The sequence below is a fragment of the Siniperca chuatsi genome, linkage group LG5 (genome assembly GCF_020085105.1).
Source record: "Siniperca chuatsi isolate FFG_IHB_CAS linkage group LG5, ASM2008510v1, whole genome shotgun sequence".
Classification (NCBI taxonomy): domain Eukaryota; kingdom Metazoa; phylum Chordata; class Actinopteri; order Centrarchiformes; family Sinipercidae; genus Siniperca; species Siniperca chuatsi.
Window position 1 is genome coordinate 17562327 of NC_058046.1, and position 17274 is coordinate 17579600.

The window sequence follows — 17274 nt, forward strand, 5'->3', positions numbered from 1 at the left end:
AGTTAAGACCCAGCATCACTGCTGCAGACTGGGGACTATTTTTGAACCTCATCTCAACACCAGAGTTCTTTCGCACTATTTGATACGATTTATTTGACAAACATATATTTTTCTAACCCAGAAAACTATAAAAGGATGACAGTAGTGTCATAAAATTACTACAATTGAAAAGCTATTTTTTTAGCACAAAATTGACAACAGATCCAAATGTGCTATTTATTTCCCTTTACCACACCTATTAAATAGCCAGCCAAGAGAAGCCTCAGCAGGGGTCTCTCCCTCACATGACCGATGACTCCGACAATATCTGATATCAAGTATGCATCATATCCTTTCAGCTTAATTACTCTCATTCTTTCCATGTCCAAAGCCAAAACCAAACAAAGAGCTCTCTATCCTCCCAGCATCTAAACAACCAATCACACAATCAGAGAGGCCTGGTGGGCAAGGGTGAAATCTTCTGCAATTATTACTGGAAAAACTCACCTCACCCAATAGCACGCCTTGCTGCATCGGCTTAGAGGATGGAGAAAACATCTACAACCTCTTTAAAGCACAAAATAGGAGGCAAATAGCTCTCATACAATTTTAATCTAGGCTCTAGTTGACTGTTTACTGAAATGATATTAAGATGTTTATTTTGCTTGAAAAAAAGACAGTGGCCGTGGGTAGATTATCGTATTTGTATTTCAATAATATGAAGACAGTTGTTACCAACCATCTACAGAGAATGAACAGTAACAGAAAAGACAATGATAATTTATGACTATGTATTAAAATTATGAAGGACACTGAACATTTTGACAATTGTACAAAGACACCAGCAGTCATGAAGGCACACTGTACCCATATGGTCCTCAAAAGCTGTCTAACAACTTTTTGTAACTAGCAAAACACACACACACACGCACAGACGCACGCTTTTGTTTCAGTATATGTTGCTTTAAAGGGAATGTAACCATGAAATTATTTTTTGGAAGTTGCAAGAGCCCAAGTATCTAGACTGAGACACAGAGAAATCATATGGAGTAGACACATTTCCGTTATTTATGAACTGTGAAGATATTAGGGAACATGGCAGTAAAAACAAGTTCACAGTCCAATTTCATTTTTAGAAATTCAGACAGAAAAAATAAAGCAAAAAAACAGGCAGCTAATAAGACATTCCCAAATATGACAGACACTTCAGTTTTAACAAGGTGACCGTTAAATAGGCACAGCAAATTGTTACCAAAGCAGAAAAATCTAAACAAAATAAATGCTGTACAAAAATGGCTGTGGAAAACCATGGCAACAACAGAAGTGAGTGGATTGTTAATAATGATACAGAATATCTCGCACAACAAAAACAGTAATGAAAGACACATTGGTTTATGATAGTCCTTGGGAAAACTCTCTCTCTCTCTCACACACACACACATTTTGCATGAATAAGTTAATACAGTGTGTAAGGCCCTACCATTACCTCAGTGTATCTAGCAAAGATTGTGAATAAGCTGATCAGCCCTATTAGAGGAAATGACAAGTAAATTGCATTGATGTTAATCATGAAACTTTTTACAACTATACAAGCTATACAAAGCAGAGTGAGTGAGAGCAAAGCAAAATAAGTAATTACTTATGCCTATAGTCATGACTGCATACATACTGTACATTGTACTAAAGGTTATTAGATGTTTTCAGTAGATATGAGTAAGGATGTGTGCTCAGAGGGGTGCTAAAGGATCTGAGATCCTCCATGATAAAACATGGATTTATAAACTGGAGTAACATGGGATAACTAAACGAATCTTACCATATGGTGCTCTAGCCCAACACTGTTCTACTTTAGTGACCAATGTACCTTTAACTCAGTAATTTCAATATCCTCATGAGGCAGGTGAGGACATGTCCGTTTCCTTTGGTGTCCTGTATTGGCCCACTCAGAGGTCAAACAATGCCACTCCTTTTCCCTGCCTTTTCATTTCATTTTGGCTTTCCTTTTAACTTTCTGTGTCTTTCTCATCAAGCACCACTTCATAGCATTCCATCCTTAACCACGTAAATGCACTCAACCTTTTTAAAAAACCTCACACATGCATTTTCCCTTCTCCTTCAGACTAACATCTTTGAAATCTATCATAATTATATTGCTGTAAAATAGTCTGTTTTATAATTATTTAGTCATATGTCCATTAATTATTAGGTTATTTGCCATTCAAGTCATAGTTCAGCTGGATGACAATTTTTTGATTTCAGGATGTTGAGTCAGATTCAGAATTGCACCTTTCATCTACAGGCTGTTCCTCCTCCATTTATAAGGCTGGATTATGTTTGACAGGTCAGGAGTTAGGCAGGGGTAGAGCTCTTCTCACTGGCCAGACTGGGTTTGGGGTCTGGTCTGTGGGGTTTGTGCTGAGGGCTGCTGCGAAGGTTGTCATCCATCTACAGTACAGGATGTCCAGTTTAGTTAGAGCACAAATGCACAAGCAGAAACTAATATTACAATGATTCACTAAGAGACAATATATATATATATACTTTTAGTACAGCGGAGATTGTACCTGCCAAATGCAACCATGAACCCATGCAAAGAAGATAAAAGGAAAGCAGAAGCACCTTCTCTATCAAGTTGGACTCTTTATTTACAAGCTGAGTTAGTTTCTGGAGGTTGGCATCCATTGTTTCCTGAACAGGTGGAGGAGGACCTGGAGAGAGATGAAGTAAGGGGACACCCACAGAAGAAGGAGATAGCAGAGAGTGTTAGTTGTTAGGTCAATGAGCGCCCAAAAATAAGATACAAAGAGCAAGCATGCAGTGAAACAAAGATGTGAGAAGAAAGAAAATGCAGATGATGTTAGTTGTTTTGTGTGCTTGCAAATGTAAAACTTCCCCTGCATATTTGAGTGTAGATTACACCAACCTAAAGCCCCAAGAGTGTGAGTATTTCCAGTGTGCACAGCAATCTTACAAGGGTGGTCCAAGCTGAAGTAGACTGCGAGGATGTCGTCACAGAAACGTGTGAGGTTATCCAGCTGTCTAAGGTGGCTCTGCAGAGGGCTGCTGGGGAGACTGGCTTTGTAAAGTGGAGCCACAAAACCAAACACAAAGGCGTCCAGACTGGTTGGCCTACAAACACAAACACATGTATACAAAAATACATTTTAGGCACACACAAGCAATATAGGGCTATGAAACATCAAAAGTAGTATTACTCACTACTTTTATAAATCCTAATCACAATTAATAATTTGGTCTAAATGAACACAGCAAAGTCCGATTTCTCCCAGAATGATTAATTCCCTCACAGTCTAATGTGATGAACCTCAACTGGACAACCTGACATGTGATTTTCCATACTGTAAAAGAATCCCAATCTATATATCAAAATGAGGCCTATTGCTTATTGTGATAGTTCTTGGTTACCATGCTATTTTTTTCCTGTTCAATTAATAGAAAATATTTCTATCCCAATTTTTAAGTTTTTTCATCTACACTGTTTTCTAGTACCTTTGCACCTAAATGTGATGTACACATATGGTCCTTCAAATCAACAAAAGTCAGCAAACATTAAAGAACTCACGAGTTGCCAAAGAAGTAGTTTGCTGTTCCCAGTCTGTAGGAGAGGAGATTCAGACCCTCTTTAGCATCACTGTAGATCTGAGGTAGACAGTGAGAAAGTCATGAAAAAGAGAACTTTGCACTCACAACTACATAGAGTTGACATGTTGACAGTGATGACACAACATATTTACCTTTCCCTCCACCTCAGTGATTCTGTGTAGCGGTGCCTCTCCTTTGGTTAGAAGGATGCGGGAGAGGGCGGTGTTGGCATGGCAACTAGGGACAAGAAAGTTAAGAGGGAACGGCGAGCGTGAAGCAAACCACGGTCGTGTCAAATTGGCGTAGTTTTCTGCATCCACCCAGAAAGTGTGCAACTGTAGGACACAAAGCATCACTCTAAATATTAACAGTACTCACAGATTAGTTCTTGTCAGGGAACAAGCAGAAGAGAGATGGTGTTACCAGAGCTGGTCGTAGTTTCTCTTCAAGCAGAGCGATGTATGCCATGGTGTCTGCTCCTTGTCTGGCTGTCAGCTCATAGTCTGCATTAAACCTCTGAAAAACAGAAAAATCACAAATATTACAATAGATCTACTGATTCTGCTAAATGGGTTTGGGGACATACATGTAATGACGAGGTGATGGACAGTGAGCAGCCTTGGCATTCATTCTGACCTGTTTCCTCAGGAAGTTGAGAATCTGTGTAGGTCCTTGAACTGCAGAGTCTCCACAAAGCAACTCTGGGACTGTCGCTGCAGGTTGAACAACAGGAAGAAGATATTACAATTCAAGACAAAGGTGGCATTGCATCTGCATTAACATGTAATGTTAACATTGTAATGTACAGTGTATTGTGTACCTACAATTTAAAGTAATTCACGCCATTTTGGAACCCAATCAGACGCATAAAAAAACCCATAAAAGCCCATGCTTTAAATCTGTATTTTTCAACCTTTTCATGACTGCGGCAATTAAGAGTATTAGAGTTGTCAAGCATGCATACTGTAGTGTTGTTTTATTTTCAAGAGCATGAAGGAATCTCCAAATGGATTATACAGATATATTTTCCAAACTTATACTATATATTATATTAAACTTATACGATAGATAGATAGATAGCTAGATAGATAGATAGATAGATAGATAGAGTGAGAGAGAGAGAGAGAGAGAGAGAGAGAGAGAGAGAGATGAAATTCTGGTTTATAGGAAGCTGCAGCCCACCTGTTAGAGTTTTCCATGTCCAGTCTATAGGAGAAACTGTGACTTTTGCCCCAGAAAACTTGGCATATGCCTGAAAGAAAACCCACACTTGAATCAGGACAGATGAAAAAAAGTTAACGCATTTATAATTTAAAAGTCTGTCATTGATGTTATGCTGGAACTATTGATCCAAATGCAAAAGTAGTCCAGCATACAACTTTCATGGTAATATTTCCTGAGCTGTATACAGCCCCAATGCAGGACTGTAATACTTCAATCAAGGCTAGGTTTTGTATGATACCAATGTTGTAATAAAGCTGAATGCTTGCTGCAATCAAAGTACTCTCAGTAGGATTTTGGCACTGACTCTAAATGCAGATTTGGCACAAGGGAACACTTTGATTACACTACTGACCAGAAACAGCTTCATTTACAGAAAGAGGAAAAACAAGCAAAACCACAAGCCAGAAAATAAAAAAGCACCACAATGAAGAAACATAGATGTATAACTAAATCAATTAGGGCTGCAACTAATGTTTTTTTTTTATTATCGAATAATTTGAACCAGAGAATATTTGGCATGAAAAATAAGTTTTTTTATTATCGAATAATTTGAACCAGAGAATATTTGGCATGAAAAATAAGTGAAACAATAAATTGAATATTTTAGTCTATCAACTAATCGATTAATCATAATGTTTTACACTAAATGTCTGTTTTCGGATGGTAAACACACCAGTGACAACGATGGAAATAAGCCCAGGACCATCTGACTAACTCTGACACGTCTTAGATAATAAATATATTAGAATGCTGTCGATAAATCAACACAAACCAAAACAACACGCATTAGTATCAAATGTTTTAAAAGGTGGCATACATGTCATCTTTGTCAGACTATTAGCCAAAGTGTCACCTTGTGGCAAGAGTTGTAACTGCATGGATTCACTGACACAACGACATGATAAGCAGCCAGCAAACAACTCAATGTTAATTTTCTGACAAGGTTGTTACTATCTTGGCCACCGTCGATAGCTATCTAGCGAGAGAGTGAGGAATATACCCAAATAAATTCAAATCGGAGCCTCAATAAGCTGACCTTGAAGGAACACATTTTTGTTAGCTATGAGAGTGACTTCTGACAACCAGCCATACATGAAGGACAGAGCATGCAGACACAGTTGTTATGTTGCAGCTGGGCAAACATGAAATTCAATTGGAAATACTATTTTCTATCCTGCACATCGAGGTGAGCATGAGCAGCTAACAAGCAAACCTGCAGTAGGTAAGTTAGCATGCAAGCTAGCTAGAGATACACAGAGAAGACGCAAAGAAAAAACGGGAGAAGAAACCTTTCGTCTTAAAAGTAAGGCTGGATATAATGACCGTATTTTTACAAGCAGACGATAACGTTACCAGAACTATGAGAGACTCGGTGTGGACTGAAGGCAGACCCCAGTCTCCTCCCCAGCATCTCAGCTCCATGGCAGCCGCCATGTTTTGACTCATGGAAGGAGCTGCTGACGTCATGAGGTACCTGTCATATTAGAACATGCAGAGGTGAAAAAATCAGGTGAGACCATTAATCAAATGAAAAATGTTCAAATGTTTTGTGTCAAGTGCTAACATGGCGTGCTACGCACATTTGGACTGTATGGAAGAATAATAATGTGACATATGGACGTTAATATTAATGTAAATGTGTTTTGAATATGACCACTTTTTGAGAATTCAGTCTCTCGATTATGTCATTGAAATATAATGGTTTATTTCCAGGAAAAACTCATTAGCTCTGTTCGGATGATGCTTTACATCACTGGGTCATAAAATTGTTAAGTAATGGTGAGGTAATCATAAAGGAATCCATCCATCCAAGAAGCCATCCTAGCAACAACTCAGCATGATGCACTTTTATGAGAAGGGGTGCAAAAATATTAATATACAACAACATGGATGAGAACACAACAACATCAGTGGGAATCCTTAAAGTGTTTGAAAGAAATTTAAATTTGAACATCTACAAATCCATGACAATTATGCAGCACTATCTGCTGAGAAAGACTATGTGATTCGATCGAAAACTCCAGAACAGCTACTACTGGACCTTGTGGTGAGACTGTTTTGCCAAGTGCTGGTTACAAGGTCAAGAATGAACTCTCATTAATATAGTCAAGTCAATATTATCTATGTGGCAAATCACAAAGGGCTTTACAATATGTACAACATACAACACCCTCTATCCTTAGACCCTCCATTTGGATAAGGAAAAACCCAACATATCCTATAAATACTTTAAATTTAATATCAAGTAATCTCTTGTTAAGTATCTTTCTAAACACTTATTCAGGGACCATGTGGTAGCTATATATTAATTAGCAGTTAGGTCCAGATTTGTCCCTTACTTGTTCCTTACCTCCTTCCTTGGTTACGGATAGAAATATGTGTACCTATTGTAAAATGTTGCCAAGAAAACAAATGCTTGGTGAATCATATTTTAATTACAAGAATTAAACTCTACTATTCTTTCATCTGTATTAACCAAGTCATTTGGTTGTTTGTATGTCACTATTATGCCAATTGTTTAAAGGCTACATGAGACCAGAGATAACATGATAACATGAACTCAGTTGCTCTTGTTTTTAAACAAGCAGTAAACAGCAAGACCTTTCTTGTAGGGAACAGTGATACACTGTATGTGTCCATGTATATAGAGACTGACTCACTATATAGCAAGACTGGAACAATTGACCATTTCATATTTTGATTTCCATGCCAAATAGTAATTTCCATTTTTGTGGCATTTCACTTATTTTCAGCAACAATAGCATGATGTCTGTCCCTGGGCTGATAGTCCAACTATTAAAGACTGCCAGGTGTTTGGTCAGAGACCAGACAGCCAGACACAGACGGATGCATGGTGATAATGCAGTGAGGGATGGTAAATGTCTCTCTTTGGCTTGGACCAGCAGCTGAGATGTTGAAATGTACTTGAGGTAAGTAGAGAAAGCTTTAAGACGAGTACCAGACATCTATCATGAAATGTTTCCAGGATCCCAAGTCCAGCCCTCTTTGTCCTTACTTTCCAACATTCTCCAACAGAGGGAATTAAAAAAAGAAGCAGCAGAAGCATGTAGAACAAGTTAAATAAAATTAAATTAAAAACATCTGGCATACAGTTATACAATTCAACTGGCTTACTGGGGATGAGCTAGGAGATCAAATCCACATCTATGACACAGGTTCATGATGTTTGTGAAAAACAGTGGCCAGCTGGAATCAAGTGTTCCTCCCTTAAGACCCAGGCACAATCCATTTCAGACATTTTTTAGAGTTGGCTGACTGTATACAGGCTGATTTAGAGTAGTTTTTATGGTATTATATCACAAATCCCCAGAAGACATTAGACACAAAGACTCAAGGAATAAAAGCTTTATCTTGCTTCTAAATAAAATAGGGTCATAAATACATAAAAACATTTTAAAATACATTTAGCTCTTTTTACATTTTTAGAATGAAATGCTTTGTATAATGCCTTATTTGTTTTGTTTTAAATGTTGGAGTTATTTCTTTCTTTACACTGTTTCTAGCATGTAGTAGTACTACTTCAGCTTTACAGAGACAATATACAACTTATCATTTGATCAAAGTATTAGCAGCCAGGGGACACACCCACAAACTATTAAAATAGTCCCTACACTGTGCCACTTTCGCAACAGAAGAGTACAAGGACACTCCCCTTTGCTTTAAAAGCTGTGCCTGTGGCCACAAAACCATCTCACCTCTGTTGAGATTTTGCTTCAACATCTGGATTTGTCCATCATTAAAATAGGGGATTAATCTGTGATACTCTTATTGATCCACAAGAGGAAACTCAGTTCTTTCTTCAGGAGCATAGCTTCTCCTGAACTGTGTCCCATACTGAAGCACTGATGATGGGTGCGTGGGCCAGAGCAGCGGCTCTGTCTCTGTTGCTGCAACAGCTGGTGCTCGCTGTCACAGCTCAAGGTATTGGTAAGTACTCTTCACCATCCATGCCCTTCTGGAAAACATCACATATGTGTCTGTAGAACAGCACATGTTACAAACCTTTTTACATTACTATCAAATAAGTCTGTTTCACTAACTGTCTTTTCCATTTATGTATTCCTAACAATCTGTCTGATGTTACAAATTATAATCTGCAGCAAGATGCAAATAACAAGGGTAATTCCTTGATTTGGTTGGCATGAAGCTGGCTTTTTTTGTGGCTTATAGAATTTGACATTTGGGATCTAGTAACAGTCTGACCTAAATAATGTCAGTTTTAGATGGTAAATCATCACTAACTGCCATCTGAGAAAGTGTATGTGTAAAACTTTGATTTGCCTGGAATCTACACGCAAATGTTTCCATACAATTTCCTGTCACTTCATATTATTCTTGAATGCAGCTAATGGCTGTGTGAAAGTGTTTTTGTGTATATGTGTGTATGTGACCGTGTATGTGGGTGTGAGGCAGTGGATTTGTTCCAGTGGAAAGAGTTTACCGCTGCTCCTTTCTGCAGCTCCAGTCTAGCACTCTATAAAACACAGCAGGATACAAACATGAACCTGCACTTACACACACACGGACATGCACACACATACAGCTACACTGTCACACATAATAAAGTACTATAGTGCACTGACTCAGCAGTAGCAATCCATAGTACACATATTCATCAAGACACAAACTGAGAAAACTCTCCATTAATAGTGAAGTCATCACCACTTATAGTGTACCAGATGGAGTGCTTTCATTTGGTGTGGTGAATATTTCCTAAGCTCCTTGTACACTATTGACTGATCCCATACTGTCTGTGTTAATCTATGCCTTTTCTCTCGACTATTTTTTTTACAATTATGGTACAATGCATCTATGGCAGTATAATGCAGGTTTTTAACAATCCTCTCCTGTGTTAGTCTATGACCTGCTGGACTCTCCAGACTGCCTGCCAGACTTGCTCCAAGGAAGCCTGAAGAACAAAGGGCGAGATGAGGCTTTCCTCCTCTCTTCCTTCAGACTCCACAACAAGGCCCCCACCTCTCTCTACAGTGTCATCAACCCCAAAGACAACACCAAGTACCTGGAGCTCAGCGTGCAGGCCAAACTGAGCAAGGGTGAATTATTATACTGACACATGTAATAGACTAACTACTTAAACAGACTACATTATCACCTTTTTTTTAAAAAAAACTCCTGTTCTCCTGGCTGCCTGTCTCTGTCTCTCTGCCCACTTTCTCTTTCCTCTCTGCTGTCTTTCTTTCTCGCTTGTCTCCATCTCTAGTGACCCTTCGTTACCAGAAGAGTGACGGCAGATTTGGCACAACCAGTTTCAACCACGCTTCCCTGGCAGATGGCCAAGCTCACCATGTCATGCTACATGCCAGCGGCCTACAGCGCGGTCCACCTCGCCTCAACATCTATATAGACTGCAGACTGGCGCACACTTTGGAAGATCTGCCGGCTGCGTTTGGGTCACTCCCACCTGGTCCCAACAAGGTGGCACTTAGGACCCTGCAGTCGAGTGGACAGGTAAATAAGAGGTTTACAGTTGAGAGTAATTATACTTTTGACTTCAGAGATATACTGCATAGAAACAAATACTGTTTGAGCAGTGCACTAACGTGATAGTCATATGCCACATGCTGTTTATAATTGTTTAATTTCTCTCTGTCTTCTATTCCTTTATAAGGATGAACTGACAGATTTGAAGCTGGTGATAGAGGACACCATAGACAATGTGGCCACTCTGCAGGACTGTAGCATGGATCAGGGTGAATCTCTGCAGCTGCTGGGTGAGAACAAATTTGAAGCTGACTATCTAACATCACCTGACAAACACATGCAAAGTTCAACCTGGTAGATGTGTTGTGTATTTGATTCTCTAATTCTGATTTGTGAAATTCCCTCAGGTATCCAGGGAGGCAGGACGGTACACGACCAGGCCACCATGCTGGAGCTGAGGAGCATGTTATCTGAGATGAAGGAGCTGCTCAACCAGCAGGTAAAAAATGGAAAATGGAAATTGTTCACAATGATTTGAAAAATCAATAAAAGAGCACCACAGTATTTCAACATAGTTTGCCACCTTTATGGTTGCTTTTTAAAACCAGGTTGATGAAATTAAATGGATAAAATGGAAGAAAGGTTTTTTGGAGACCCTTGGGTAGCAGAAAGTGTGGAGAGGTCCCTGGTTGTTTAGAAGAGTTACCTACTTTCAAAAGTGGAAGAATGTGGGCTGATTCACAACCATTTGGAATTTCTTTTTTCCTCAGGGTGAGATTGCAATAAAATTTGTTGTGAAAAGTGAGAATCCAGACTGTGAGGATCTGGAGCTCTCTTGTTTCAAGACTTTATGTAACCTGCAGCAGATGAAGTGGATGATTTCAGATGATCATTTAAAGCAGAGGATTTGTTCGGAGAAAGGGCATCAAACAGGGAGCCTGAGGCAATAAAATGCTCGTTATGTAGTTCAGCATCTCAGATTTGTCAGACACACTGAGAGAATCTTTTATTTAAGAACACAGATCACAGACTGGAGCTTACCTTAGCAGACACATTTCATAGCTTTCAAAACTTCTTAGTCTCATTTAGATTTTCAGTAGTTATTCAAAAAGATAAAATTCTGATCTGCCTCTATTGATATAAGCTGTAAAGTGATAACAAAATTACCCAAGAAACACAGTTCATCCTGACTAACAGTTCTACACTGTTTCTTTCTGGTTAAGATTAAGGAGACAACTTTACTGAGGAATACCATCGCAGAGTGTCTTGCCTGTGGTAAGCAGTACAAAAACAATGATCAGACTTTTCATTTATGCAGTATTTAGACACTACTGACAAAGTGACATTTCAACAAGGTGCTTTCATATCTGTCTGTGTGTGCCCACAGGTCTCGGGGGCAGTCCAACCAACACAGGTCCAGCTCCAAGTCCTGGCCAGTTTTTCATGCAGCCTCAGCCTCTGACTCAGTGCTCACCCGGGACCTGTTTCAGACAGAACATGTGTATCCGTACGGAGTCAGGGGGTTTCCAGTGTACCCCCTGTCCAGATGGATATACAGGAGACGGAGTGCACTGTGACGACGTGGATGAGGTATGGATTATATGTTTCTTAGTGTGTCTAATGTGTCTCTGCAACCAGTTGGTGAAAGTAGCACTAGTTAGCATTTGACCATCTTCTGTTTTTTGTGTGTACTTTAGTGCCAGTTTAGCCCGTGTTTTCCTGGTGTCCAGTGTGTGAACACTGCTCCTGGTTTTCGCTGTGGGAAATGCCCTCTGGGATACACCGGACCAGAGATAAATGGAGTGGGAGTGTCCTATGCTAAGTCACACAAACAGGTACAACAAAAAAATGAATACATTATGTTAGGTATATTCTTTATGTTTGATTCATCTGGGCATGTTGAAAGAATATGAATCTTTTTCTTTATATACTCACTTTAATCTGTTCCTCCCAGGTGTGTGACGATATCGATGAGTGTCTGGCCCCGCCTGAGAATGGAGGTTGCACTGCCAACTCGCACTGCTTCAACACTATAGTAAGACCACTGGAACTGGTGTTTGGTTATTATCATGCTCTCTTATAGCAGAAAGCCCTGGTTTTTGACTCTGTACTGTCCTCACCAGGGCTCCTTCCGCTGCGGAGAGTGTAAAACTGGCTTCATAGGTGACCAGGTGAGAGGCTGCCATGGTACTAGGCTTTGCCCCAATGGTCAACCCAACCCTTGTGACACCAATGCTGAGTGTGTCGTGGAGAGAGACGGCAGCATTAGCTGTGTGGTAAGAATTTAAAAAATACTGACGTCATATTCAGCTTTATGTATACCCCTGGGTCATGAATGTGAATCACTAACTGTTGTGCTGTTCTACATTACATAATTTACATAAAATGTCATGCCATGCCTTTTCCTTCTTGTGTGTGTTAGTGTGGCGTTGGTTGGGCAGGTAATGGCTACGTGTGTGGAAAGGACACAGATATTGACGCATATCCTGACAATAAGCTTCAGTGCAGGGACAACAACTGTAAGCAGGTACTCATGTCTACACCCCCTACAATCTCTTGCATTTAATTCACACTAGAATTAAAAATTAATGGTGTTTGTGTGTTGTTTCCAGGATAACTGTGTGTTTGTGCCAAACTCTGGCCAAGAGGATGCAGACAGGGATGGGATGGGTGACTCCTGTGATGACGATGCAGACAGTGATGGCATTATTAACATAGATGTAGGTAACTTAGCTCCACAGGACCAGCATACAATGAACTCTCACACATTTTGGTGGGCTCTAACATTTTATGATCAGGAATTTAACTCTCTCACTGAGCCTGCGCACTATACAGTAAACCTCATTTGTCTGTCCCAGGACAACTGCTGGCTTGTTCCTAATGTGGACCAAAGGAACAGTGATAAGGACGTCCATGGCGACGCCTGTGACAACTGCAGAACAGTTGAAAATCCCACACAGAGGGATACCGATCAGGACGGGCTGGGAGATGAATGTGATGATGATATGGATGGGGATGGTGAGTCTGTTATTATTTAACAGTCAAATAATTCTTATAGTCGCATAGTTTTGTGATTGCTGAACATCACATGGTGTAATTAGAGGGACATAATGGTCACAGTGGCTGAAAAGGTTGGATGGTCATTACTGTTTGAGGTGTAGTAACTGGACCATTACTACTTTTGTTGCATCAATTAGAGGTAATAAATTTAGGTACACATTGTGAAACCAAATGGCTGATAATTGCATTTAAAGACTACCGTGTCTGTGAGGGTTATCCAAACCACAGACTGTCTGGACCAGACTGTCTAGACAAGAATACAACCTTTACAATCCTGTTTGGTGGAAAGTGTGGACATTTTTGTTGCTTTCACTGGACATGCAGCACTTTATCTGTTCAAAACATCCTCCTCGTCGTTTTTGTGTCTATTTCCAACCCACATCCTCTACCAGTTAGATCACTGTTTTTTAGGGAAACAACTCAAGCGTCATTAAAAAAAACAACCTTTAAAACCCCAGTAGAAAACAGTGTTATATGTTAAAATGTTCCAACTGGAATCGTAAGTGTTGTCTCACAAACTTTTCTCACATACTTTACTTGATTGCCCTTTTAGAGCACCTCTCATTTGTTCCACTGGAAACACAGTTTTAGCTTCTTGCCTTTGTGTGTGCCCGCATGTTTACCTTTATATGCTTACACATGTTGCATGTTTAGACTCTGTATAGTGACCCCTGTTCATTCATTTTGGCAGAGCTCCAACCTCTTGATCATTTTGTTATGTCTGTAACTCCAGTCCGCAAGGCTGGATTGCTAAGCACTTGGTCATGTCTGTCTCCTCTCTAAAAGCATTTTTCCACGGTAAGCCTCCGCCAGGCGTTGAAGGCCACTGGAAACTATTTCACCTTCGCCTTAAACAAACACTGCCATCTGGTGATGCATTTGACAGACTGTGTCTGTAGGCTATGTTCTGTCATGCTCTTTTATTTTCCTGTCAATGCTTTTACACATGACGCAAAAATTAAAGTGCTGAGGTGTTTATGTTCTCAGGCTTGAAGAATATCCTGGACAACTGCCAGCGAGTCCCCAACCCAGACCAGAAAGACAGAGACAACGATGGGGTGGGAGATGTCTGTGACAGCTGTCCTGATATGGTCAACCCTAACCAGGTAACAAACCAAACAACAACCTGAAAAATATTCATCTGCTCCCATAATTTTGACCAACAGTGTTTGTGTTGTCAACCCCACAGTCTGACTCAGATGATGATCTTGTAGGCGATACCTGTGACGACAACATAGACAGGTAGAGCCCACTGTCATGACCTGCTGTATGAATGTATATAAAGATGTATAAAGTTTTGCCATTTATTTTACCTGCCCTATCTCCTCTTTGTCAGTGATGGTGACGGCCACCAGAACACAAAGGACAACTGTCCCACAGTCATCAACTCCTCTCAGCTGGACACTGACAAGGATGGAATGGTTTTAAACTATCTCTTCCTTCATCCTTTATTTATTTAAAGCTTCATATTTCATTAATTCATCTCATGTATGCTGACATACAGATGGCTCTGTGTTTACACTACAAATGTGCTATTTTATCTTGTTACAGCAGCTGGCCTTTACATCAGTGCACACAGGAACAGAAGTATTTTTTGCTAGTACTTCTATTCCTGTGTGCACTGATGTAAAGGCAAACTGCTGCAACAAAAGAGTTTCCCCTCGGGGATCAATAAAGTATTTCTGATTCTGATTCTGATTATCTTGATAGGGAGATGAATGTGACGATGACGACGATAACGACGGAATACTGGACAATGATGACAACTGCAGACTAGTTGCCAACCCAGACCAAAAGGACACAGACAGTGAGTATTACTTCTTGTTTGTTCCTGGCTGTGCACATGCATGTGTACAGTATGTGTTTCTGCTTTGTGGTTTCCTAAGCTGTATCCTTCTATTTCAGAGAACAGAGTTGGAGATGCATGCGAAGGAGACTTTGACAAAGACAATGTCATTGACGTAATCGACCACTGCCCAGAGAATGCTGAGGTCACCCTGACTGACTTCAGAGCCTATCAGACTGTAGTGCTGGACCCAGAGGGGGACTCTCAGATTGACCCCAACTGGATGGTCCTCAATCAGGTAAACAATACTGTTACAGTATATTCTCTCAGTTTTTTGTTGTTGTACTGGATAGCAAAATGTGATCATCTCATCTCAACAAGATAAAACTACAATGATTTTCGTTGACAGATAGATAGATGCATGCATGTGTGCAAATTGCAGTACGGTGTGCAAAATGAATGTAATTATAAGTTATAAATTCAACAACAGCATATGACACTACTCTCTTTTGTTCTGACAGGGCATGGAGATAGTTCAGACCATGAACTCTGACCCTGGCCTTGCTGTAGGTAAGTACAGAATACCTTCATACTGTCTCATCCCCATCTGTTTGAACAATATATTTACAATAATATTTACCATTTTCTTCTGTGTTTTTTGTCAGCCTTAGCCTCATATGTTGTGTATTTCTTCTCCTCTGTCCACATCTGTAGGCTACAAAGCTTTCAGTGGAGTTGACTTTGAGGGAACGTTCCATGTGAACACAGTGACAGATGATGACTATGCTGGCTTCATCTTCGGCTACCAGGACTCCTCCTCCTTCTATGTGGTGATGTGGAAACAGACAGAGCAAACCTACTGGCAGGCTGCGCCCTTCAGAGCCGTTGCTGAGCCGGGAATACAGCTCAAGGTAAAAGGCTGCATTTATATAGCACTTTTATCTAAAGTGCTTTACAATTTGCTGCTCATTCACAGACTCACTCACCAATGGCAGCAAGCTACTATCAGGGGCAATTTAGGGTTCAATGTCTTGCCCAAGGAATCTTTGACAGGTGGTCAGCAGGATTTTGGGATCAAACCGCCCACCCTGTGATTAATGGACGAACCACTCTACCTTCTGAGCCACAGCTGGGGGAAGTGTATTTACTTTCATCATCTGTTGACAGTACTAGTTTTTCCCTCTCTTATGCTATCTGGCTCTTTACCACTAGGTTGTGAAGTCAAAGACGGGTCCTGGTGAGTATCTGAGGAACTCCCTCTGGCACACAGGAGACACCGCCGATCAGGTCCGTCTCCTGTGGAAGGACCCCAGGAATGTTGGCTGGAAGGACAAGGTTTCCTACCGCTGGTTCCTCCAGCACAGACCACAGGTTGGATATATCAGGTACAAAGAGACACACACCAACCCTTACACACGAGACATACACACTCATACTGTGTGAACTGACTAACTAGTTTCACCTTGTGTGTGAACCAGGGCGCGCTTTTTTGAGGGTTCGGAACTGGTGGCGGACACAGGGGTGATAATTGACACCAGTATGAGAGGTGGGAGACTGGGCGTGTTCTGCTTCTCTCAGGAAAATATAATCTGGTCCAATCTGAAGTACCGTTGCAACGGTGAGTGTCTGCAAGTTAAAGGCAGTCCTGTCAGCTACATAAACTGTAAGTATACTTATGAGTTTCTTTTTCTTTCTGATCCCCACAGACACTATTCCTTCTGACTACCAGGATCTCAATGGCCAGAACACACAGTGAAACCAGAGAAGGGGAATGATCCATCAAGGACACAACTTGAACCCTGTTGAAGATGTGGATGAAAGGTGCAGGCAGAGCTACGCTATTGAGAACAAAGAGGTAGAGGACATAAGTTAGATAAAGAAAGATGAATGTGAGAGGGAATGTGAGTTTTTTTTGGTATTTTAACTTTGTCATTCGAGTGAGAGGGTCTTAGGAAAGCATAACATTGGGCATTATAAACTTTAATTCAGTGTAACTGAAGGCAGTACATTCTTGTATAAATCATCAGCAGGTTCTGGGTATGTTGATGCAATATCACCTACGGTTTTATCAGTATTTTATGAATACTGTTAACAATGTAATGCTGTTTTTAAATATATTGTAAGTGCAATAAAATCCTGAGCATTTAACAAAATTAACA

The 17274-nt window shown here is 40.3% G+C and overlaps 2 protein-coding genes across 7 annotated transcripts; one reads left to right on the top strand and one right to left on the bottom strand.

Annotated features, from left to right (window-relative positions):
* Window positions 1-669: 669 nt before the first annotated feature.
* mtx3 (metaxin 3) lies at window positions 670-6281 on the bottom strand. Of its 6 annotated transcripts, XM_044196763.1 has the most exons (10): window positions 6160-6281; window positions 4765-4834; window positions 4219-4295; window positions 4006-4098; window positions 3735-3917; window positions 3563-3639; window positions 2951-3108; window positions 2599-2687; window positions 2304-2424; window positions 670-2261 (listed from the first exon to the last, which is right to left on the bottom strand). In XM_044196763.1, exons 1-9 carry the CDS (start codon window positions 6271-6273, stop codon window positions 2329-2331), a joined length of 957 nt encoding a protein of 318 aa, XP_044052698.1. In that variant the 5' UTR covers window positions 6274-6281; the 3' UTR covers window positions 670-2261; window positions 2304-2328. The 6 variants fall into 6 exon arrangements, with proteins under 6 accessions (XP_044052698.1, XP_044052697.1, XP_044052699.1 ...); XM_044196762.1 differs by having other exon boundaries at window positions 670-2424; XM_044196764.1 differs by having other exon boundaries at window positions 670-2424; window positions 2544-2687.
* Window positions 6187-17268, top strand: thbs4a (thrombospondin 4a). The gene is made up of 24 exons (XM_044196744.1): window positions 6187-6316; window positions 7560-8754; window positions 9684-9881; window positions 10049-10296; window positions 10457-10559; window positions 10677-10768; window positions 11493-11544; window positions 11657-11859; window positions 11967-12104; window positions 12224-12304; window positions 12393-12545; window positions 12692-12796; window positions 12882-12989; window positions 13128-13287; window positions 14317-14435; window positions 14519-14571; window positions 14666-14750; window positions 15040-15136; window positions 15235-15413; window positions 15637-15685; window positions 15830-16026; window positions 16328-16500; window positions 16594-16733; window positions 16822-17268. The coding sequence occupies exons 2-24, from the start codon at window positions 8673-8675 to the stop codon at window positions 16869-16871; spliced, it is 2865 nt and encodes a 954-aa protein (XP_044052679.1). The 5' UTR covers window positions 6187-6316; window positions 7560-8672; the 3' UTR covers window positions 16872-17268.
* Window positions 17269-17274: the final 6 nt, after the last annotated feature.